The sequence below is a fragment of the Leptinotarsa decemlineata genome, unplaced genomic scaffold (assembly GCF_025532065.1).
Source record: "Leptinotarsa decemlineata unplaced genomic scaffold, Ldec_3_MD MMD2_tig00000576_RagTag_RagTag, whole genome shotgun sequence".
Taxonomy (NCBI): domain Eukaryota; kingdom Metazoa; phylum Arthropoda; class Insecta; order Coleoptera; family Chrysomelidae; genus Leptinotarsa; species Leptinotarsa decemlineata.
Window position 1 is genome coordinate 3,307,985 of NW_027412551.1, and position 26,859 is coordinate 3,334,843.

Below are 26,859 nucleotides of genomic sequence, written 5' to 3' on the forward strand. Positions count from 1 at the left end.
CTTTTCAAAATGACATTTTATGTTATAAAAAAGTTATTTCTTTTGATAAATTCCGCGCCACGCAGAATCCTATTTTACGTCAAATTCAAATTATAAAAAATGGAGATAGAGTTTCGGGAGTCGGGACTTTTTATCGGAAATTTCCTCCTCTTTAACGAGCTTTCTTCAAAATTGCTTAAATATTAATATTTTTTTAGTTATTAACGAAAAACTAAATACCATTCAAATACCACCAAAATCCTTCAAAAACATGTTTCTAGAGGTGATTCCGAATTGAATGAGCTATCGCTTTATTTTTAGGACCTTTATCTCTATTTTCATATTTTTGAACTTGTTGGTTAGACAACACGTGGTGAACCGACTCCAAAGCGTGCAAAGACGCAACAGTCGGCTGGCCATGTTATGATATCAGTATTTTGGAATACGCATGGTATAATATTCATCAACTATCTTGAAAAAGGAAAACCATCAACAGCGTCTATTACATAGCGTTATTGGAGCTTTTGAGGAAAAAGTCGTGGGAAAATGGGCCCATTTGAAAAAAATTAACTGCTGTTTCATCAAAACAATGCATGAATTGGGCTTCGAATTGCTTCCGTATCCACCGTATTCTCCAGATCTGGCCACCAGCGACTTATTCATGTTCTCAGACTTCAAGAGAATGATCGCTGGAAAGAAATTTGCCGCCGATGAAGATGTAATGGTCGAAACTGAGACCTATTTTGAGGCTAAACACAAATCGTACTATAAATCAAAAAAATGTATAACCGCTATAATCGTTGTTTCGCCTTCGAAGGCAACTATATTAAAATCCGTTTAATATTGTTTTTCCGTTAACCAGTTGTCGCACCCCTACGAACGACAACCCTCAGAAGTCGAAATTTGTGCGAAATAAGTATTAACGAGGTCTTACCTTGTAACGTGAGATTCCTAACACGGGTTGGACGATAGCAAGTGAAAATCGATCATTCAGGCTGGGGCTTGAACCACCGACCAACACGGTATTCAATCCGAGTGAGTGAACAAAGCACCCACGTCGAACCGCCTGGTTACCGACCGCCGGTAGCCAGGCAACTTTAAAAATGAAATCAAAAATTATCAAAAAAAAATATCCATGTCAACCTACGAACTCTTCAGCCCAACTTCTATACATTGATTTTGATTTCAATAAAAATTACACGTTCAAGATACATTATAACGCTAAATTGTATAACATTTCACACGGTATTTTTGAGTTATTGATCTTGGTCTATTTGATCACTCTGAACTTTATTCATAATTAGAGGCATTTCAAGGGGAATTTCTCAATAATTCTCAATGAAATATCAGTATCGAATTTGGAATAGGGGGGGTCAACAATTATTTTCAGTTTTTCGGTGAACATTACCAACTTTTTCATTTCATATGGGTCACCTCATTTTTTAAAGATAATACAATTTAATTTTCTGAACTGAAGGACCTGAAAAGCTAATGAGTGTGAAAATTTCATATTCAGGAGCACTATCTAGTGAATAAATTGTGGTTATGAATAAAGACTCAACAGGTGACTAGAATACTGTATGAAAACGTTGCCTTCATTTACAAAAGACAAAAAATGTCCTTTCTCGACAGCATATTTCATAGCATCTTTCAGACAATTGATATTTTTCAATCGTATACTCGTTCGAATAATTGCTGAGAAATATCTTGGAAATGTAATCAAAATTAACTTTTGTACATTGTTAGTTTGTGTAGATTTTGGTTCCTTCAAAATATCTGCATCATTGTTCATTAAAGATAAAATCGAACTTTTCAAAATTTTGCAGCGGACACCAAACTTATAAAAGTTTTTTTTTTGCTATGGTCTCAAACTGTGTAATTCTTTCAGTGCTGAAACAATCAAAGGCCGGTAATCAGAACATGAAATTTTCAAAACTTGTATGTATGAGAGACTCACCCTATACATCTTGGAGTTGTAAGTAAGGTTCTTTGTTCGCTCTCCAGAAAGGTTGTAAGCCACTTCATGAATATTCAGTCCAAGAATCATTCCTATGTGCTGTGAAAGAATTCACAATCATCTTCTTGTACATTATAGTTGGCTTTCGTCAAAGATTTGAATAGGCCATTGGTTTTCTCACTGTCTGTACATTAATCCTACCAACTGCGCCAATTTCATTGTACTTTCCGAAGTGATGCTTCGTAGAAGCAAAAGTCATAATAATAATAATTGACGAGACACCGGTGTTGCTCTACGCTCCAGGGGATATTAAATCCGTTGTGTTTAACGAGAAGTGCCGAATTCATTGGAACTATTCGTTCCCCACCCGCAGGCTCATGCAAGCTGATGTAGTCCTCGACCAGCAGTACAGTTTTCACCTCCTGGCGAGACGATTATCGCCCGAAAAGAGGAGCCAGGAACGGATAAAATATAAAGATTTCCTCTTCGAACTCCGCAGATTCCATCCTTAACACTTTGTCTAGATGGTTGTTCTGATTATTGGAGTCCTTAGTGAAAATCATGCCAGCTTGCCTTACTTGGGCAGAAATCTTAGCTGGGCAAATATTAGCCGGGCAAATCATTCATTGTCATTGTTGATGATACAATAAGATATATCTCAACAAAAGCAATAAAAGAAAATATTTAAAAGAATATTCAGCCGATTTACCATTTGTAAACGGAATAAAAAATATAGTGACTGATTGTGGAAAACTATTTACATCTAAAGAATTTCATGAATGGGCATATGAGAGAGGAATAACAATTAAACATACAACTCCATATCACCCTGGTGGATTCAAAGTTAATCATGAAATGTTTTGAAGATTTTTCTGGTGGTTTTCAAGCAGATAAAATATTAGTCTTGAATTTACAAATGAAGAAAATACCAAAAACACCAGAACAACAAATGAAATACAAGAAAAAGGTTCAAAATCAAGCCAATAAAAGTTTAAAATTTAAACCACTCGAACTGAAAGGAGATAACATTCTAGTAAGGTACCAAAAAAGAATATACAGGGTGTTCGTTAAACACATGCTAATATTCGAGGAGATAATTCTTAGACCCATTTTAAGGAAAAAACTTCCTATGGACGTATGTCCTAAACGCCATAACTTTTGAGAAACAGGGTGGCAAAGTTTTCAAAAATAATCAGTTTTTTAATAATAACTGAGATAATTTCGTAGACATCTTTGGCATATTTGGTACATATGTTCCATGCCTCAAGGCACATTTTCTGATGTACCCAAATTTGTATTTTTTCAAACAGTGGCATCCCTACGGGTTTCGCATTGAATATTTTTGGGCAAAAAGTACTACGCCAATGCTTTCTTTCCGAAATAAAATCATTTTCAAAATCCTCATTTATTTTTGAGAAAATTTGATCTCCTGGTATTTCTTTGTCCAACGCAAGATTTTCACTCAAAAAAATAAAAATCGACAGTAAGCAAATTAAGAAATTAGATCAATTCTAAAATGAATGAGAATCTGAAAATTGCTTCATAACGCATTACCAATTCCCTAATAATATTTGAAAACATAATCTGCAAAAAAAATTAATTTTTCACAAAAACGAGTTTTATTTTATTTTGTGACAGTAAGTCTAAACGAATAGCACAAATTTGTTTATTAGTAATAATACCAAAACTGATAATAAAAATTGTTGGAACGTATTCCAAAAACACTTTATTGTGAGATTTTCACTAAATTGTTTTACAAAAACGCAACACGTGTTTCGCCATACAATGGCTTCATCTGGCGAAAGACACGCCAGATGAAGCCATTGTATGGCGAAACACGTGTTGCGTTTTTGTAAAACAATTTAGTGAAAATATCACAATAAAGTGTTTTTGGAATACGTTAGTTATGGATTTTCATCAAGTATCGGCCGATTCCATCATATAAAATTGTTGGAAGTGGCCACCTGCACTTAGTATGCATGCTTCCGCCCTTCTACGCATGGAATTACGCACCCGTTCAAATATTCCCGGCGTATTTCGTATAGTTTCACACGAGGCAACTATTCGCTCTCTTAAATCTTCTAAAGTATTAATGGGAGTTTTATACACAAGAGTTTTAAGGTGACCCCATAAAAGAAATCTAAACTGTTGAGATCGGGGGATCTTGCTGGCCATTGCTGAGGTCCTCCGTGACCTATCCAACGATTGGGATAAACTGCATTTAAATGGTTTCGGACAATTACACTGAATATGGTACATCGTGCATGTACCATATTCAATTCCATAACGCAAGTGGCACATCTTCCAATAACCCAGATAAGTCTTCTTCGAGAAAGTGTAAATAAGAACGATCATCAAGGCGTCCTGGTAGAAAAAATGGGCCTATTAGATGATCACCTATAATTCCTGCCCATACATTAACCGAAAATTGGAGTTGGAAATGGGTTTCGGTTATTGCATGGGGATTTTCTTCAGCCCACACATGATTGTTATGGAAATTTTGAATGGCATTCCGAGAAAAATTTGCTTCGTCTGTGAACAAAATTTGTGTCTCAAACTGCGGATTTAGTGCAATACTTTGTAGATACCACTGACTGAAGTTCGCACGCTGTGGAAAATCTCTGGGGAGTAATGCCTGCACTCTTGAAATATGGTATGGGTATAACAAAAAATCAACCAAAATACGCCAAACAATTTGATGACAAATATCCAGAGTTCTAGCGATCTTCCTCGTACTCGTCTCAGGATGTTCCTCAATTTCTTGCAGCACCGCTTCAATAACACTTCAAAATCAATCAAAACGCGCTGTGACAGTTTTTAACACCAATACCTTACTTTAAACCAACATTAATATTAGCTACTGACGTTTGTACATACAGAGAATTCGTTTTTTATTGCTATGGTGGCTACGCTGTTTTTTCTGCTTTTAATCTTTAAAAGAAATCACATATCGACAAACTCCATATTTCCAAGAGGTGCAGTAAATAAATTCTGCTACACGTCATTTATTCCAGGATAACTAAATTCATGATTTCAAAAATTATTAAGCGGTGCTGCGTTATGACGTAATTTTAATTGAGAACAGTGCATCTGTCAACAAACAAATACCTTTTAGATCCTCAATTATTTTGCAACAAATCTGATCTCTCAGTTTGCTTTCAGTCGATGCACGATACCGCATCAGATTTTTAAGGAATTTATCCTTAAGTAAAGCGATTTTTAATTTTTTGAGCGAAAACCATGCGTCGGACAAAGAAAACCCAGTAGATCAAATGTGCTCAAAAATGTATGGAGATTTTAAAAATAATTGTTAATTGAAGATAAATCAGTGGCGTAGTACTTTTTTCGCCAAAAATATACATTTCAAAACTCGTACGTACGCCACTGGCAGAGGAAATTAAGAAAATTGTACATCAGAAAATGCGCCTTGAGGCATGGAACATATGTACCAAATATGCCAAAGATGTCTACAAAATTATCTCAGTTATTATTAAAAAACTGATTATTTTTGAAAACTTTGCCACCCTGTATCTCAAATGTTAAGGCGTTTAGGACATACGTCCATAGAACGTTTTTTCCTTAAAATGGGTCTAAGAATTACCTCCTTAAATATTAGCATGTGTTTAAGGAACACCCTGTATAACAGAAGGTCTATTAAAAATAACAAGAGTCCATTTCATCGATGCGATAGTAGCCTTCGTAAATTTCGACTATGATGGACGACCAGAGTCAGCTCATATTTCTAACATAAGGAAGTTTCATCACAGGAGTGATGACTTTGAAAAGAGTGAAGCTTTGTAGTATATGTATACTTCTATTTCATATGTTTTTATAGCTATGGTGATATAATAAAAAGAAGTAGCGGAAAATTCAATTCCCACATTTTTTTATTAGAGTTCAATAATGTCCAACCTTTTTAGAGCTGACTACTCCATAACAGATGAATTCAAAGGGTCATGAAATTATTTTTCGAAACGTCACGAACGTCACCACAATTCAAAAGACAAAAGACATCAGAAAAAAGTTCCACATCGTCCTGTGGAACTTCTTTCTGATGTTTCGCTAGCACACCTAGCTAGCTTCTTCAGAGATGTCTTAATCTTGGATTTCGAAAACAGATCTGAAAAAAAATATTCTGTTTGTCGAATGGATTTTTAAATAACTTTTGATTTTTCAAATGATTCATGTCAGAAAGCCGTGAAATTGAAACAAAATACCACATTTAATCCTTATTTTTAGGGTCTGCGAATAGCAGCTTTGATTGGGGGATTAGGAACCGCCCTGGCTGCAGCTGTCAAAGTATTTTCTATACGAACAGATTTATTTTATGTGGTACTAATAGGACAAGCCATTGGATCAACTGCTCAAGTATTCGTCTTATGTATTCCCACAAAAATTGCTGCAGTCTGGTTTGAAGATTCTGAGGTAATAGAAGATTTTTTTCTGAATAATGGACTCCATTGATATGAACAATGTCATTTAGAGTGTGTTATTCGAAATCGCAATGAAGGAAATATTGTGTAAAAGAAGTTCAAGGAAGTGAGAAATTCACTCCTACATTCAACTCCTTTCTTGTGAGAGTTACAATCAATAAACTTTCAAATATAACAGTAATATAATGCGAACCATGACGAAGTAAATGGTACCTCTGCCTTATCTGGCATCATCAACGAAAAGTCTAACATTAGAGGTGGAGTATTTGAGTATTTGATCTCAGTATTCAACTTTACATCCATGCAGGGGGTTCCAAGGCTGTGAACAATCGTTTTTCCCGTTCTCGTGAGAACGTAATGGGACATATCTATGAACAGAGGAAGAAGGACTCTCCGAGCGACTCCTCTGACTTGCAATGGGAGTAATACATGTTAACTTACACAGTGAGGGGGCTTCAAGCGTCCTAACAACGGTGTAATATTGCCCTCATATAAAAACCATTGGGTCTATAAGGAAAAAATCATGGAATAGAAATAAATTCGGTGGGGAGCTGATTTGCAAAGTAACCTCAGGGACCCCAAGAACATGCATGATCATACGAGAAGTATCAAACATACTGCCGTTGAATAACTTTTGGAACTGGGATTTGACGGCTGAAGGTGGCTGGTGAGGAAAGACCTAAGGCAATCGTCATTAGACCAGCATACATGCCTGACGGTGGTCAGAAAACGCCGCCAACCAGGGATGCGGACGAGCTAGTGAGAACCTGCCAAACAGTCAGATCACAGTTAATAATTGACTGTGTTGCCGATACTCACCGCCTGACCTGGAAGAGTACTGACACAAATGAAAGAGGTGGGCTTTCACTACACTTCACACCACACAAACAATTTAGACATTCCGAACGTAGACAACACGAAACGTAGGAAAGTGATATATTCTAAATTCATTAGTAATTATGTCGAGAAATGGAATGTGTCCGATTAGGAAAGTTGTTCAGATCATCGGCATAATAATTTTGAAACCGGAGGGTTTCATACCTCCATGCCATGATTATACTTCATAAAAACCTTCAAAAAACAAAATGAGAAGCCTATAAGATAGACCCCAAAACTGGTTCAGACCGGATGGGTTATGTAATAAGAGATTCTATAGACTTAGAGTAAGCAGCAGTCCGATTACTGAAAGCTATCATCTCTACATAGAATGAGCATTCTCAAACTGTCAACCAGAGATCGAACAAAAATGTTTCCTCCGTGAATGAAGAGCCAACAAATCAGATATCTGGAATAAATACAAAAGATCCCTAACTGAATATCAAATTTTTTCGTGGAAATCTGAGAGACACTCATGGAAAAGACAACGCGAGGACCCAAGTATGCGCCAGACTCTATAAGATACTTTTTCAGGGACCAGAAATAATGATAAATTATTCCAAAACGAAGACATCTCAAGAGAGCTTCTCCAGGTGCAGAAATTACAAATATGATACCGGCATTCTGGGCAAATTCATAACTGATAGTCAGGAAGGATTAACTTATTGCGTATAATCCTCAGAGGAAGTTTGGCTTTGTGATATATACCAAAAACATGAAAACTCACTGATAAAATTAATTTTCATTCTCACTGTTAATAGTGAAAACCTATGAACCTCAAATCTCTCCAGAACCTGGGAAGTATAAAACTAGTTTAAACTAGTTTAAACTAGTTTTATACTTGATATTGGGGTGAAACCCGAAACCGGTTGTAAAAATAAAATACTAGTGGAAATTAGACAAAAGTGTTTTTATTCATTTCATTAAAGTGGTCATGAATTTCCACAAAATAAACAGGTCATCAATCACACATATTGAACAGGAATAGGTAACGGCTTCGAGAACAAACAGTCTCAGTTTTTTACATTGAATACATCAGCAAAACGACTTGACAGGTATATTAGGGCCATAGCACTGGCTGCCAGACCACTTCAAGTCAATGTGCCTACAGATCAGGTATGTCGACAGAAACCGCTTTATGCCGACTCACGGAAGAAGTAGAATATGCCTACAAGAACTAGAGAGTGATTTTTAGCTGCTTTCTTGGATATAGAGGACGCATTTGACAATACATCCCTAGAATCAATCATTCAGACGTCGAAGAGAAGAGGAATTGAAGGTCTCAAATAATTTGAGATTTTGAACAATCTCTAAAAATTAACTGGTCATTGAAAAAGGCAGGGCATGTAAATGGTAGGTAAGTAGACGTTCTCGCAAAGATGAAAGCTAATTTCGTTACACTACCTGGAATTATTTTGAAGAAGAAGCTTCGATAGTAATTGTCACTGACATGAGGTGCCGTGATGTTTCTGTTGTTGCATAAGAGGGGGTTGTGCGGATGTGCGGATGATGAAATGGACAAATTGAACAGTGACTGCATATACTCTCGACATTGCAGACTATTCAGTTTCAATCTTGATACCATCTAAAACTCCACGTCTCATCAAAATGATTCAAAACTGCTATTATTTTTCCTCATTGTATTCTGAGTATTCATATCTCTATTTTTTAAGGGACATTCGAATTCATTCTCACGATTTTTCTTTGTTATTTAATGATTTACGAACTTGAATTAGCATTAGATTCTAATTTTCAGGCATCAACTGCTTGTGCCCTTGGTGTTTTAGGTACTCAAGCGGGATTGGCTTTGGCATTCTTGATTCCTCCAATACTGGTCAAGAATAGTGAAAATGTTGTTTCAATAGGATCAGATTTGCGAGTTCTTTGTCAAGGACTGGCCATTTTCATGATCCCCGTTTCCATAGCAATATTATTCTGTGAGTAACATATTAACACACAAATTATAGAGGCAATGGCATTCTATTGCACCCATTGGAATAGAAAATTTAGTCTAGATGCGTTACGAGTAGCAAAGAGTAGCAAAGAGTTTCGACTTGAATAACTCATTATGTAGCCTGACTTTGATTATGACACCAACTCATGTACAGAGTTATGATAATCTTTTCCACCACATCCAGTACCTTTGCCAAAATAAAAGCGAATTGGTAATCACCAGGTTTAAAGGTGAAACATCAAAATTTCAATACTCTTCTCGACGTATGTTACACTTAATAAATGAAGAAAACTATTTTCTGAGTTTTCTTCATCTCCTGAAGTCGCCAACGTGCTCACTAAAAAGCGAGTCAAAAAGAGTGTTGAAATTCTGGTGATTGGGGAAATTGCTCATTTTTGAAACTACACCAGGGTGTCTATGCACTGCTTCAGCATGTTGCACTTTTTGATTAAATATAATTGAGAGCCCAGCATTTCGAACCGTATGTTGCATGGTTGCATAGTTTTCACTGCATTTATTGTCAGATATTATCCTTCTTTCAGATTATTTGCATTTCGAGTTTATTTGTCATGGTCTGTAGGTTTTTGGGACTGAGGTTTCGTCTGCAACTGCGGCAGACATTATTAAAGGCGAGGCACTTTAGCTAGTTTGAAATCTAGTCTCTTTCGGTTTCAAGTCAGCCTCTGGTGCTTCGACTCCTCGTTATCTGTTATTGTTTGGTTTTCTGGCTCTATTGTGTAGTGGTTGCATGGTGGTCCCCTGTGCATGTCTGTTGGTGGATGTGTGTGTTCGTATGCCAAGGTGCAAGTGTGTGTGTGGGAGAGATACCAGATTTTGTGTGTATTTATCTGGTTTCAAGTGTTGTTACATTTACCGGACGCCGGATAGCGACTACGGGAGGTGGTCTCTGGTCTTTCGCAAGCAGATGTTAATAAACCTTTAAACCTGTATGTTTCTGCGCAATGTACCTGGGCAGTGGATGCATACAGGATGGGGGAAAATATGGTTATCTTGATGAGAAGTAGTATTACTTCAACGTCCAATGATGGGAAGGAAGATGTGTCGGGCACTGCCGTATAAAATGAAAACCCATACAAATAACGGGTTCGAATGTACTGGAATATTATTAGATTGAAAAAGAAAGTTTTTGGCTTTCTACTTTCGTCTTCATACAAAATATATGGGAAACTTACAAAGTAAAGAAGAACGCAATTAATTTCGAAATGAACTCTTCAGATATGTAAATCGTGCATAGTAGTTACTTTCAGATACAAACAATGTATGTGTTTATGTGAAAATAGTTGTTTCGAGAGGGGTCTTTCTTCCAGTTTGTATCTGAATGTAACTCCTATGCATGAATTACACATCTTTCTGTGGTGTTTATTTCGAAATTGTTTGAGTAGTGAGCTAAAGTCTTTCTTCCTCAAAAATAAATATCTCCTAAAAATATACACTTTCAATTTGAATTCTGAGGCTGGTGGGAATTTTCTACATATGACAGGGGATTTTCCCGAACGTTCCAGACCACTCCCAAACATTCCAAAATGTTCCGGAATATTGTGGAATGCTCTCAAATATTTTCAAATATTTTGTACTGTTATAGAAATTTCTAAAGTTTCTAACTCTGATATTTTCAAAAGCACGCTTTCCAGGTAAAAACGAGGACCTTCATCATATACAAGCTGATGTGACACAATTAGAGAAAAAATGGGTATAATTGTTCTACTATTAATGCGAAGCCGACTAGGGTAGCAACTTGATTTTGAATCAAACAATCGAATCAGTTGTATACACTAAGCTACATCCATAATGTGTTTTCAAAAGCAGTGAAGTGAAAGTAATTATAAAGTAAATACGACCGTGAAATAAATACGGCAAAAATATCATACTTCAGAAACACTATCAAATCAGGAGACTTTATGTTTTGTGATGCTCATCAATAAAACAGTATTCTAAGATTTGGTATTTCATTGGCGTGGAACACATTTTTCAATAGTAACAGCTATATTTTCTTCGTGTACTCTACTGGTAATGAGATGTTTGAGGGTATAAAATTCACTACCTACACTCACTTGTTTGATCCTTTCCTGATTTCTCCAAACGCCGTCTTGAGTTGAATTCCTTTCTTTCATATTCAATAACTGAACGTTTTTTACCTATATAATTTCTATCTTATCTAATTTGTTCAACTAAACAGAGAAGTAACAGATTCACGGCGAGCCGAAGCCGAGGCAAAAAACTAACCATGTGAAACATATCATTTTTTCCGATTGTTTGTACATTTGAGTACATTTGGCTCAAAAATTCTGATCGTACTCTGTGTCATTAAATTATTAATCAGCACAAAAATTAAGTGTGATGCCTATCTTGCTGAAATACAATATGACTTTTATAAGTGAGAATTAAACCCCCTGTAGAATGAACTCAATGAAAAGTACTTGGTTTCAAGTCCATCATATACTTTTGTGTTTCATATTATGTATATCACATATACAAGTATCTTTTTCATGATGTTTTCAATGTTTACTCTTTATTATTCATGTAACAATGTTTTTTATCATATAGTTTATTTTCATTTCATTATGCTAAATTTATAGTTAACCTGAAAAATATATGGATTACCGCATTAACAAGATCATTTCAGAAAACGTTTTACTGGCATATGTTGCATAATTAACCAAGAAATTGAAATCTTCGACTTTATGGTCTACGTCTATTCTATGTCGAAGATATACAGAGTGGTCCAACTAAAAGAATGCACCTTGCTTTTCTTCTTTTTTTGTAACTTAACGCAAAAATGCTCGGACAGGTCAATTTTGCTTTTGAAGGGGACACATTTTAGATGTATTTTTCTACCTGTGCTTTCAACCCCCTAGCGAGGGTGAGTAACAACCCTAAAATTTTAAATGGAAAGTGGGATCGAGTAATATATTATTTGAAAGGGCACAAATTTTTTTTCCAATGATACCTAATTTGTTGTATTTCACTCAAACATGTAGGTATTATGAAGAAAAACAACTACAACCCAGTACTTTGAAATGTGTAATTGACTCCTAGAATCCTACTTCAGCAAGTGCTGAAAATGTGACCCATTTGCTTCCATACAATGATACATATTTTGTTCAAATCTATTCCTAACATTCTGTTGCATATCAGGTGTTATACTTCTGCACTCTGCTGTAATTCGTTGGCGAAGATCTTCTATGGACTCGGGCTGCGTAGGAAAACATTTATTTTGAAGTGTCTCCAAAGGAAAAAGTCTAAAAGCGATAAATCAGGTGATCTGGCAGGCCATTCGATGGGGCCTCTCCTTCCAATCCACCATCCAGGAAACCGGTCATCTAAAAACTCTCTTACCGGAGCAACATAGTGAGGAGGTGTTCCATCTTGCTGGAAATGAAGCCGATCATCATTATGATTTTGATCATTTTCAATTATTTCTGTTATGATAGGATCAACTGTATCTTCAAGCATGTTCAGGTAGACTTCACCATTTAAATTCCCAGGAATAAAAAGTGGCCATACGATATGACTACCTAATACGCCACACCAGACATTGATTTTTTGAGGGTACTGGGTATGGACCTCTCGGAATAAGTGTGGGTTACTGTCATCCCAGTAACGACAATTATGCCTATTCACAGCTCCATTCAAAAAAAATGTACTCTCATCGGAAAAGCACGTGTTGAATGATAGGTGCGGATCATCCTTAGTAGCTGGCTCAGTTATTCACAAAATTGCAGCCTTCTATCAGGATCATCTTCATTGAGTTCCTGTACTAATTTAATTTTGTACGGATGAAATTTATAGGCTCTTAATATCCGTATTATGGACGAACGGGAGACACCTGAGGCTGCAGCAAGCTGACGGGTACTTTGAGTATGATCCAATTCAACATGTCCCATGTATCGACAAACGTTTGGAGTAACTTGGCAACGTACGAATCATTCACATTTTTCCCGGGATGACTGTTATTAAAAAGGCGAGCAGTAAGTCTAGCACAATTATTATGTTGATAATAAAGTTTAACAATTTCAACTCGTTCAGGAATGGAATAAACCATTTTTACAGTAAAGTTGAAATAATTTCAAAAGCAACCTAACTGAATCAATGAACGTTTGCCTAAATTCTTTTTGTACACTTATCTGCTGTTGTTATTTGAACCAAAAAACGCACGAGAGAAATCGAGGAATGTAGTAGTGATAAAAATGCCGTTTTTTCCGCATTTTCATTAACACCAAAAATATCGAGTAAATGTTCTTGCTTTTTTTATAACTATTCAAGTAAATACAACAAATTAGGTATCATTGGAAAGAGAATTGTGTGCCCTTTCAAATGATATATCACTCGACCCCACTTTCCATTTAAAATTTTAGGGTTGCTACTCACCCTCGCTAGGAGGTTGAAGGCACAGGTAGAAAAAACATCTAAAACGTGTCCCCCTCAAAAGCAAAATTGACCTGTCCGAGGATTTTTGCGTTAAGTTACAAAAAAAGGAGAAAAGCAAAGTGCATACTTTTCGTTGGACCACTCGATATATTGCATATTAAGAATAGTATAGATATTTTCAAATGTTTCAAACTGCGAGCCTGTTTAAAGTGTTAATCAGTGATTACCGTACCAAAAAATCACAAGTACTACAAAAATCACAAAATCTGCAATTCATTTTGGAAGCTCCAGATAATATATATATATATATATATATATATATATATACATATCTATAAAGATTAGAATTCAGAATTGATAAATTTTATTATCAAGTGAATAATTTCTTTTAACTTTGGTTGCCCTAATTTTTGGCATAATGGGAGCATGTAAAAGTGACGAGCTATACCGAACGGAAAAAGGGAGATATGGGAGAAATATTAGTTATTACTCTTTCTGACACGAAGAAAAAACTACGTTCATTTATTGTAGTGGAATACTTCAACTTCTACAGAATATATGAAGATTGTAGACCATCAGACATCTCATTTTTTCAAATACAGTAATGATTAGGCATACAAACAACGGCTTGTTATCCAGAATACAAGGTAATACTGAAACTTCTAGCGTAGAATAAATCCAAAACCGACACTTCTCTCAATCACCAAAAATGCAATATTCCTCTCGGCGTATATTTCATCAACCAAGTCGGCATCTTCAGAAGATGAAAAAAACAGTTTTCTGTATCAATTCCCAACACCGAAAATATCACCTTTATGATCGATAAATGTCGAAAATTCATTGCCAGAATTGTCAGTTCAAGATAAACATCTCCTAATTATTACTAAACTTGTTTTTTTAGTTTTTCCTCGCCAACCACCATTGCCTCCATCTGTTACACAAAAACAAGCAAGAAAAGTCAAATCGAAGACGTTCAACGAGTTTCTGGTTTCATTCAAAGCGGCGATTACACAAAATGCATTCATATATCATCTGATTGCGTACGGTATAAACATAGGAGTATTCGTATCCGTGGGAACATTACAGAATCAACTTATCCTGCAATATTTTCCAGTAAGTCATTTGAAAAAGTTGTCAAATATTCTGTGTCAATTTGAGTAGATGAAAAAACAAAAATAATTTTTTACTAATGTAGGTCTATCTTCTCTGAAAACCTGAAAGATCTTACTGTCGCTTAACGTATTGGAGGTTTTGCAATTGTTTCAATTTACAAAAACAGACACTCGACTTGATACAAATCAGTTCTACTGTAGTTCTACCAAAACATCCAACCAACAAATTCCACACCCTAGTAAAATCTTCATCCAACAAGATATCTTCCTGATCAGACCTGGAAACAAAAACCAATACATCATGTTCAAAATTATGATAGAACTGACCCTCAAAGATGCTATTGTATAACAAAACACGTGTTGCGATTTTGTAAACTTCCAAGTGGAAATCTCACATTGAAGTGTGTTTTTTAAATACATCATGCCCAATTCACAAACTCCACAAACTCATTCATTAAACTTCATAAACAACATCAATCCATCAGACCAGTAGTAAAGTTTCTAATATCACCATCGTATAAAATATTTGAAATCCTGATGAATACCATCAAAAACAATCTAATTCTGATATTCTTCTCGAAAGAACAAATAAAAAAACATCTCCAATATTCACCTTCCAGCTGATGCCAAACTGGTATCTTTCGATGTCACAAAATTATTCCCGAAGATTCCTCAAGAAGAACTCTTAAACTCATATATGAAGTGTTACAAAAAAAAACTATCAATTCATTCTAATATCAGTCAGTATGTCTAGACCAAAATTGACAACAAAAATAAGGCCCAGTAATGGGTAATCATCTGAGCCCCCTCTCGCTGAAATTTTCGTGGACAACTTTGAAAAGACTATTCAGCATTCGTATAGGTATATTGACGATGAGATAGCCTGCTTTACAGTTCTATTCACGAAAACATAAAATTCACAATAGAACTAAAAACCAATAAATCGAGAAACTTTTTAGACCTCACAATTACAAGAAGTCAATAACAAATATGGTTTCGCAATTCACCACAAACCAACCCATACAGACACAACTATCAATAACTAATAACCGATTCCACTTAAGCTTGCCCGCTATGACATGATGTTACAAAAATGAAATCTTCTGGAATCTCTGGAAATCAATAATATCAAATATTCAAATTTTCTTTCAAACGACCAAGAAAAAGTTATTCATCAACCATTATTGAACTTTTTCACTTAAAATGTTAATAATTAACATATTTATAAATGTCCGGTATTCCAGAATTAATCATTTATCTAATTAAATTCTGTAATTATCTACTGTTATATAAAACACATTGTTGAATAGTTTGATACACCAGTCCAACTGATGAAAGTACCGTGTAGCGAAATCCTTCTTATTTAAATTTTATTGTGAAAACTTATAATTATTATCTTAACGTGTTGATTGATTTTTGCAACAAGTTCTTTCCTAGAGGTTATTTTGTGCTACGTTTTCCCATTTCACAGCAACAAAATATATAACAGTCTGAACAAATAACGAAACCTTATGTAACTGAAAAAAGCTCATTGGCTTCTTCTCAGACTCAAATTGGAAGAGAAAACCTTTTCCAAACAACTACTTTCACATGAACATCGAATTACACGAAACCGAAAGTCCTTTCGAAAACACTACTTCCGTATGAACAGTGGCTTACGAGAAAATTACTTTTCTCTATTCAGTTTGTACTCCAAACATTAGTTATGAAATTGAAACAGATATCATTCACAAGAATTTATCAAGTTGAAAAACATGAACGAATACATCAACCCAATGATCATTTCACAATATACAAATGATTGATTTTCAAATTGGATTTCTACAAAAGGTTTGAAAGCTATTTTCTTATGAAAAAGTATTACAATAATTACATTCAATTTTTTTTTTTCACTAACGGCGTTTTTGACTGAAATGATTATCAAAATCAGTCTGATAACTATGTCGAAGAAAAATATTTATGTTTCAATTCAGAAAATAATAATTTACAAATGAAATTTCGAAAAAAAGGTGCTTCTTTCTCATTTGCGGCTTTGTTTATGAGATGGAGCATTTACTAGTTAACAAATTTTTTTCTCAGACGAGGGTTCCGTATATACAACCGAGTTATGTTGAAGTCGAATTCCAGGCACACCGCTGTTTGCGTTGGATATTTGCTGCAGTGACAAGGGGTCATAACACGAATGCGGTCTGTAGATGATTTATTCGATTGATTTCCGAGACATCCTGCTGCTGTATGGAAAAGAAGCATCAGCAGTAACTTCCTTAATGAAACAATTCGCACTAATGTCTACCGGATATTATTCAATGTCCATCGTGGTATCTGCCTGGGAAGTAGTTACTTTCCGATAGGCATTCACCAGATCCTATAGAGCTGCAACGATGAGAGAGATAAATGTTCCGGAACTTCATTTCAAAATATTTATTTTCTCAATTAAATAGTTGTTACTGAAGAGATGATATTTTTTTAATTATGATTTCCGCAGAAAAATAATTAGAAAAAATGTATCAACCTATTTTTTTCAGAATGGTGAAGAAGATGCTGGAAGAATGGCGTGCATTTCTGTCATCTGTGGAATTGTTGGAGCTCTATTGAATGGAATATTCCTTGACAAGACTAGGTTATTTAGGTTGGTGACAGTGGATACACATGCATAGATTAATCTTTCGGTTAGAACTGTGTCTGGTGTCAGACCACAGTGCGGGTCACGGTGTTGTTCAATTGCTGACAAAATTGTCCGTTAATAAAAGAAACCACAAATGTATTTAGTGACCATATTCGATTAGTACTTAGTGGTGGCCGGGTTTTATATTTCACTGCTGGCACCATCGAATTTGGGTCAATTCTTTCAGTTCCATACTTCCAAATTAGATGACGGCACATGGAATTTTTGAGGTTCAGCTAGATATTGATCATGAAGATCAAGCGGTGACTGAGTTTAATGTTTTTCTTTTATCAATGATATGATTAAAATATACATTTTGACTAATGATACTGTTTATTTTTTTTTAAGGACAAAACATAAGCACAACAGGAAAATCCTTAAGGCATTCTCGGGGCGGTGCCTGTGCGAAAGTAGCGATTCACATTGGATTTGAATAGACTAAATCCTTTTGAAAAAAAGTTCTCAGGAAGTTTATTCCACATAAACGCAGTTCTCCAGATAAAAGAGTTCTTAAACAGGGAGGCGTACTGAGTTGAACCTCAAAATGATGAGCAACCACAGTCCGTCGCGTATTTCTGATATGTACCGCTCTTGGTGGAATCAAATGTGCCAAGTCAATTGAACACTTCCCGTGAAAGTATCTATAGAAGAGAGACAAATATCCAACCTTCCTTCGATGTTCCAGACCATCAAGGTTGCAATTGATGTTCGCGTCCACAATCAGGCGGATGGCTCTTTTCTGGATGAAATCCAGCAACTTCAGGGTATGTTTGGGGGCAGAGCTCCATACATAAGAACAATACTCTAAAAAAGTTCTGATCTGAGCTTTATAAAGCATCAAAAGTTGCTGAGGTGTGTACAGTTTTCTGGTTCGGAACAGTGTTCCAAGCTTCTGAGAAGCAGCCTTTGCAATTCCAGCGACATGATTTTGCCAAGACATATTGATGTCCATTTTAACCCCCAACAAACTTATTGAAGCAGAAAGCGAAACTGTCTGACCTGACATTATTATATCCGGTTTGAAGACATTTATTTTCTTGAAAAAAACCGATGCCTGGGTTTTTGTAGCATTGAATTGAACCTGATTACTATCACCCAAATTCGGAATCACTTCTAGATCCTCATTAAGATATGCAATCTGCTGCTGCCGGTGAAGATGTGCCTCCGTAGCCGATGTCCTGGAATGACAGGAATCATGAATACCCACAACGGAATGTAAAACCCGGCACCACTCGATTCTAATCAAATATGGTCAATTGGTATGGTCTTCTAGGATTGATTTAGTGCTTCCTATGTGAGATACACCAGGTGGTCACTTTTTCACCGGCATTATATGTGATCTATGATTATGAATGGACTGACCCGTTACTTAATGAAAATTGATAACGAACGACAACTCTCAGAAGTTAAGCTAAGGATTGTGCGAGCCAAGAATCAACTAGGGCTTACCTTTCAACGTGCAATTCCTAGCACGGGTTGGACGGTAAGACAGTGAAAATCGATCGTCCGGCCTCGCGACTTGAACCACCGGTTCACACAGCGCAGCAGTCGATTGGGTAAATGGAGCAAACCATCCACGCTAACCTAACCGGCTACCGTCCAACCCACAAAACAAAAACGTTAGCCTATTTATCACTTTACTGATTCCGATACTTTCGTCCATATCCATATTCAACTTATGTATGATGAATAATGAAACAAAAGATAAAATACTTTCCGCAGTGCGAAACATAAGTATGAGGGATTATTTTCCGAAAGAAGATAGAAAACTGAATGTCAAAATTGTTCAGCATTCATCTACAACATTATTTTCATTTAATTTACTCAACGTATCTTATATTACTTATGTTTGTAGAACAAACCTGTTAATGCAATCGACATTTTGATTCAAATTCGCCAATTGAATAGCCTCCTGGATCTCCAGATTCGAACCGACTGGACTTCTATTCATAAGAATATCTAAATAATAAAATATTCAACAATACAACTTCCACAGTCGAAATTTTTCAGGGGAAATTAGAACATGCTTTGCGAAGCTTTAATCAATAAGGTCCAAGAAAATCTATCGCGGTCATTCTCTTCGCAAACAATCGTCTTGACGGTTTGATCCATACTGTTCCAAACCGACAAATATATCTTTGTGTATGGCTAGCTATTGAAAGAATACGTTAGTATAGTGTAAACCTTTTTTTTTTATTTCAGGGAAACCACATTATTCAATTACGCTCTAACTACCGTAAGTGTAGTTCTCTTCATGGTCACATTGCTATGGAAGAAGCTAGTGCTAGTATATCTGAGTTATGCAATTTTTGGGTAAGAGATAAATTTTACTCAGCATTTTTATGATTGGACCCCATTTTTGAATAAATTCAAATCTTTTGAAGTACGGATGATATCAAACTGAACGTTTGTTTGAAAGTTAACACTATTTCTTGGTAAATGTTACAAGGTCGCACTTGTCTCAAAAGAAATTGAGCAAAAATGAATACGTAGTTAGCATAAAAATTTCAGCAAATGGCTGAAATATCGAATATCAAATGTTAATACTTTGTGTATTAACATTTGATATGAACAAAGATAATCAAATAATCAAGACTAGTTGTTGCCCGCGGCTTCACCCGCGTAGAATTTGGCAGTTGTAATACTAATTAGTACTATGTTGCTGTATTGTTGCTGTTCCAATGTTTTGACAGAATCAGAATCAACGAACTTAGGCGTGCGTAGCGTTATAGAACAGTGCTTTCAAAAAATTGTGCTACAGCGCCGTCTAGTGGCGAGTTACAGAAATTGATAGCCTAGAAACCTTCTCTATGAAAAATTACTTATACGTATCAAGTTTCATCACGATCGGTTGAGCTATGTAGAAGTTCATCACTTACCAACCAACCAACCCACAAACATTCATTTTTATATATTAGAATTATTAAATGAATCAAAATAATCAGAATGCAAGAATAAATTTGAAAAATGAGAACAGATTTCAAACCAAGTTATTTCATGGCGTTTGGATTGTGGATACTAACTTTTCCATCATTCATCTTGATTATTTCTTCTTATCGATAAAATTATGAAAAAACTAAAGGTTCGGCCACCAAAATAGAATTTCAAAGCGTTAAAACGCTCGTTCCTAACAACAATAAAACTGACAGTCATGAAATTCAGATGAAGATAATTATTCTTGAATTATACGTGACTCTCGGGGCCTCACTGCCCTAGTCAGACTGAACCAATGGAATTGAATATACAAATATAATTGTGACTGAATATTGAAGCTTTGCATGAAATCTTCTACTGAAATTCACAAGTTGATTTTGATGTTATGATTATGATTGTAACTAGATATTCACCCCACTGACAAAACTCAAGTGAATTTGTTTATTCATTCATTTATTTATTTATTTATTCATTTATTTATTCATGTATTTATTCATTTATTTATTTATTTTATTCATTTAACGGTCAAGTACACTACAGAATTATTATAAAATCCCAAATGGTACATCAAGAAAGTTTCAATTGTTGAAACCAGTCAAGCATTAGAGTTCAGTTATGAACCCAACAAGTAAAATCCTTAATATAAACTATTGTAATTGCTTAAAAATAAATAAACCTATTTATTTTTCATTAGTCCAGTACACCACAAACTATTAATAAAATACCAAATGGAACATAAAAAAGAAAAAATATTAAAAAGACAAAAATAAGCTTAAATACATTCAATACTAATGATTAATCAAATTATAAAACGAAAACATAACATTACAGAATTGTAACAAAGTCCCAAATGTTACATCAATGTGCAAACAAACCCTAGAGTCAAGTTATTACTTCATATTAATAAAGGTATGCATTTTCATTTGTCAAGTAGTACATTCAGTTCAAATTCAAATAAAAAACAAGACATGTACAAATACTAGAGTAAGTTATGATTATTAAAAGAAATAATAAACGACTATTTAGAAGTTCAATGAACAATATCTTGATGAAGTCGTCTGATTGCCATTTTTTGAATTTTAAATATGACAAATGAAAAAGATCAATTTCTGAAAAGTATGTATTGAAATTTTTTGAAGCCTACAACTTATTGTCATCGAGCCATAGTTAGTCTTGTGGAATCGTAACCCAAATGAAAAAATGTGATTGCTTCTTAAGGATCTTGAGTTAACAGAAAGGCAAAGGTCATCTAAAATAGCTGAACAATTGTAGTGGAAGTTTATTATTTTATGAAGAAATAGAACCATTGCAAGTTTACGTTTGTCCTCAAGTGATAATGAATCTAATACAGACAGCCTCATTTGCGAGGTAAATCCAAAGTAGCGTAGGCCAGGTTTCCAAATTATATATTCAGAAAAGCGATTTTGCATTTGTTAATCAAATAAATAAACAGACAGAGGAGACCAAAATGAAAAACGAATTACCCCACTTCACTAATTCACATCACCTCTCAAAACTAATTCAACAATCCTCCAATCAAAACTCCCTGAATAGGTACTATTTCTTCGCAAAGAACATGCATTGTTCTATTCAATTATTCATAAATTTCAAAAGATTCATGATGTCACAATGAATGAAAACATTTAGGGAATGAACCAAGCCTGCATACAGGATGATTTTGAAGATCATACAAAACCTATATTTTACCTCGTACAATGTGTATGAATCGGGCCTCACTGGGTTATCTGTCCGAAACGTCATAAAATTAGTCCCAGTGAGGACAAAAACACAGAACACGGATCGAAATCTAAAAAACAGTTCGACATATTCTATCCGTGATTATCTTTACGGAAAGAAAACGTCACAGGAGAAGAAGAAACTCAGGTAAACATCAACACCATACCAAGATAGTAAGAAGTAGTTCAAGCAAGGTCATGCAAATTTTGAACACCAAATGAGAAAAAGACACTCAGGTAAAACATCAATCTCCATTCTCATACATATTAAGAATTGGACTCGAGCAAAGTTAGTTCAATTCCGAACACTAAGGAAACATCACCAATAGAAGGCAAATGAGACTTTGCCGAAACGTCGTGAAATATACATATGTATTATACATAATGCTGACTGATGTTCGTGTTTCGATCCGTTTTCTGTGTTATTATCCTTAGCGGGATTGATCTCACGACGTTTCGACAAAGTCTCATTTGTCTTCTACCTGTGTTTTGTTACGTGTTCGGAAGTAGACTGACATTACACGATCAGCTTCCTACTACAAGTATTGTTGTTGATTTTCACCTGAGTTCTTCTTCTTCTTAATTGACCCCATTCTCCCGTAAATGTTTGAAATATTCCTGTCCATCAGAACCTTAGATTTAACATCCTCATCAGTCTTAGGGGGCTATTGGAGAGCTGGGAAACTGTTGGTTTCACGGACTCCTATAATTCTCTTTTATAGCGGTGGAATAAAAATCGGAATCAAATTATCAAAGACACACCAATTGAGTTGCGAATTTGAGTACCAAATAGTGAGATGCTAACTGTGAGGGTTCTTTTATGCACAAATTTTCTGTCGTCTCTCGCTTTGCGACAAAAATCGTGATGACTTGTTTGTATACGCACTCTTAGGCCTGTATAGTGTGTACTATGTTCAAAAAATAGGGTGAATGTTCAAATTTTACGGGCTACGTATATTCGATTAGAGTTTTTTCATTTGGTTACACTCGTCTAGAACAAATGTTTACTGTTTCAGCTGTTTAGCATGTTTAGATTTTTGCTAAGCGGCAAAAGTGTTTTGCGTGTTCAACGATTTTCTGCTATCATAAAAACTGGATCAAAGAATTTGCATTAAATATTGGCACTCGGTGATGAGACTCTGAGTAGTCAGAGAAATGTTTACAAGTAGTACAAGCTTGTCACAAACGGTTGAAAAGATGTGAATGACGACGCTCGCCCTGACGCCCCAGCATATCAACAACCGATGAAAATGTTGAGAAAGTGCCGAAAATTGTTATGGAGAATCCAGATTCACCTAAAAAGCTAGCGAATCATGAATATATGGATATGACATTGAAACCAAAGTCCAATCGTCCCAATGGAAGGGCCCAGGAGAGGTTTTTCTAATTGTTTCCTTCGATTACCGTAGGGCAGTGCATCAAGAGTTCTTGCCACACGGCCGTACGGTCAATAAGGAGTATTCTCTTGAAGTTATGCGCCGCTTTCGAGAAGCAATACGAATGAAACGTCCCGTATGCACCTGCTCACTCGACACTACTCGTATATAATTTTTGGCCGAAAATAACACCGTAATGTTGTATTATATCTTACAGTATTATATCTTACAGCGACTACTTTGAAGAGGGCGAAATAGAAAAATAAATGAGTATTTTTTGAGAAAAATGAAACTTCCCTTAATTTTTAACAGAGTAATATAACTTTTGAAAAATGTATCAAGATCGAACAAAATTCACGTGAAAAAGTATTATATTTAGTACTTTTCAATGAGAAAGACAATAGTGTTGACTCGTCACCGAAAAAGCGACAACAATTTTTTTTTTCAAATAAAAATGGGGGTGTTGTGATGACTTGTTTGATAAGTGTTCCGTTCCTCTATTCAACTTCTTTTCATTTTCATAAATCGGATTAGTCGTTCCCGAGTAATTAGCATGTTTATAATAATTTCACAAACTAAGCCGGAAACGATTTGATCTTTACAAACTCTACTTCCAAAGAATTACTATGATAGCGAAATATGTGATATTATTGGAAATAAAGTTTATGAAGAACAAATCGTTTCCGGTGTAGTTTGTGAAATCACTACGAATCTTCATCAAATAACCGAGTCGATCAGAAAATATTTATATCACTTTTATCATTCACAAACGAACGATAAATATCGTAATTTCAAGAAAAAAATGTATTCTAAACTCACTTCAGTTCGACAAAATGAGTGTGGCTTTCGCGTCCGAGGTTTTTAGTTTCACTATTTTTCGGGTTTGAAGGCCGTGGATTTTTGAAATTTCTTCCTGACGTTTCGCTGGTGCGAGTGGCTAGCTTCTTAAGAGGTTCAAGCCGAAATTACATTATTATGTTGTGGTGTGTTGTGATGCTCTCTGACGTGACGGCGAGTGTGCAGACTATTATCCGAGAATACTTACCACAGAGAAGCGACAAAGACGGCCATTTTGTGTCCCTTTTTCGTATACGCATGCGTCGACTTGGTTGTCTCCACGTCATTCTCGGGCTTAGTTGTCTCCATTAGTCTGTGAGCACTGAGCAAACATAATGAGGTAGATAGTTAGTTACAAAAGGTACCTACCTAACTCGGTATACATTAAAATTATGCTATTTAAGCAAGAGTTTTCAGGAGATAATTAGTTTTGAAGAATCCATCGTGAGAGAAATCAACTACTTTTCAAGTTCTAGGAATTATAGACGTCTCAGCAAGTTATTGACTCTTCCAACAAAACGATGTTTGCAAAGGATGACCCAAAAAATATCATGTAGGCCGGGCTTGGAAAATTCAGCAATATTTAAGGCACTCGAAATTAAAATTGAAACAATGCTCGAACAAGCGATGTGTGATATCTATAGATGAGATGGCTTTAAAATCCTTTTTTTTTATACAGGATGTGATAAAATTATTGATTTTGAAGATATTGGAGAGGCAAATAAGAGGAATTCCATATGTTGAAATGTTCTCGTTATTATGGCTAAAGGACTTTATTCTCCCTGGAAACAACCGATTGCTTTTTTTTCATTGAATCACAGCTACCAGCAAAAAATCTACGTGATATTTTGGATAAGTGCGTTTCTAAATTATCCAATATAGGTCTGCATGTTGATGGCATTGTGAGTGACATGGGCTCTAACTTTTATGAATTGTCAAAGTTATTAGGGGTCACTTGTGAATTTAAGCTCGGTGGTAAAAAATTTGTTTAAATTTTTGATCCAAGTCATTTGATAAAAGCCACTAGAAACAATGTTTTAAAACATTCGTTTCATTTTGAAGGCAAAAGTACATCTTGGTCTTTTGTGCGCTCTTTTTATGAGCAAGACATAGGGCAATTTTATAGATTCTCACCAAATCACATATCAATCCTAACAATTTTGAAAAAATGAAAGTGAGTCTAGCAATACAAGTTCTAAGCCGTACAGTTGCCAGTGGAATGAATGCATTCGTGGCAATGAACTTACTTCCTGCTTCTTCTTTTGGTACAATACAAGTAATAGAGACATTCAATAACCTTATTGATTTGTTGAATTCGTGTTCTTTACGACATCCCTACAAATACAAAACCATTTTTTAAAAATCTTGAAATTTTCAATTCAGAGGTCAAAAATGTCACAAATCGAGTCAGATTTAAAAAATGTTGGATTATTTCCATGAATAGTGTAATTATAATATGGGATGAGCTTTCCAAATCAAATTATAAATATTTGAAAACGAGACGACTCAATTCAGATTGTCTTGAAAAGTTTTTTGGTGCTGTAAGACAGCAATGCATAAATAATGTTAATCCGACCTCCATACAATTTCAATGGGCATTCCGGAAGTTGTTTTGCCAAAATTATCTTCATTCAGATCATATGAATAGTAAGAATGATTTAGATGATTTATTAATCAGTATACAATCCACAAACGTAAATGATATATTTATATCAGATGAGAATCACTTTTCTCCAGCCCTTGCCCTTCCGGATTATGATTATAAAAATGAAGATGTATGTACTCAGAATTCATTCATTTACGTTTGTGGATACTTTTTAAAAAAAGCTCTTCAAGTTCATAAATGTTATGTGTGTCACTCTTTCAGCACGAAGTGCAGGATTTTGGATATAAATCGTCTGTTAAGCTATTTTAAAGCTTATACTACGGAAAAACATGTTTGGAAATTTGCGCTCACCACCAGATGAATTCATTAATTTTATATATCAGTTGGAATGTTTATTTAACAATCGATTTACTGAAATGTCTACTGGGGGAGCAGTTTCGAATATATTATTCAACCTAATGGAGGATGTAGATTTTCTTCATCCTTGTGAAAATTTTCCAAAAATGTACATAATTAAGCTATTCATAAGAATGAAAAATGTTTATAGTATCAAATATACTAATAGAGATATCAATAATACCAAAGGTAAAACTGTAAAAAGGAATTTTAAGGTTCTGTCACATTTTTAAATTAAGAGGTTTTGGTAAAATTTTGGTAGTTTTTCATTCGGAACCTTACTTAATTAGAACCCTCAGATTGTATTGATGTTGTTAATGAAAGTTCAAGTTGAGATTACATAAAATAACAAAAGTCACTTATATTCATCCTTAGTGGACTCATTTATTTCAGAGGATATAAAATGATCATATAATAGGTATAAGCATTATGGTAACTTTTTTTTAATTTTCTATCTAATGAATTGGATTTACAAAATAAAGTAATTTAATTTATTTCTTAAAAGCCATTTCATCATAAATAATAATAAATTGGTAACATAGTTGAATATTCTCTATTATTACTGCGAAAGTTGTTCAATTAGCAATATAAAAATTGAATGGAGTAAGA

At 35.0% G+C, this 26,859-nt stretch overlaps 1 protein-coding gene across 1 annotated transcript in view; it reads left to right on the forward strand.

Annotated features, from left to right (window-relative positions):
- LOC111505267 (choline/ethanolamine transporter flvcr2b) overlaps nt 1–26,859 on the forward strand; it is a 34,435-nt gene that overhangs the window by 5,235 nt on the left and 2,341 nt on the right. Inside the window, exons 2-6 of the mRNA XM_074174279.1 lie at nt 6,176–6,361; nt 9,002–9,182; nt 14,490–14,701; nt 17,226–17,329; nt 19,568–19,678. Of these exons, the coding sequence (XP_074030380.1) occupies nt 6,176–6,361; nt 9,002–9,182; nt 14,490–14,701; nt 17,226–17,329; nt 19,568–19,678 (794 nt within the window). The remainder of the gene's footprint in view (nt 1–6,175; nt 6,362–9,001; nt 9,183–14,489; nt 14,702–17,225; nt 17,330–19,567; nt 19,679–26,859) is intronic.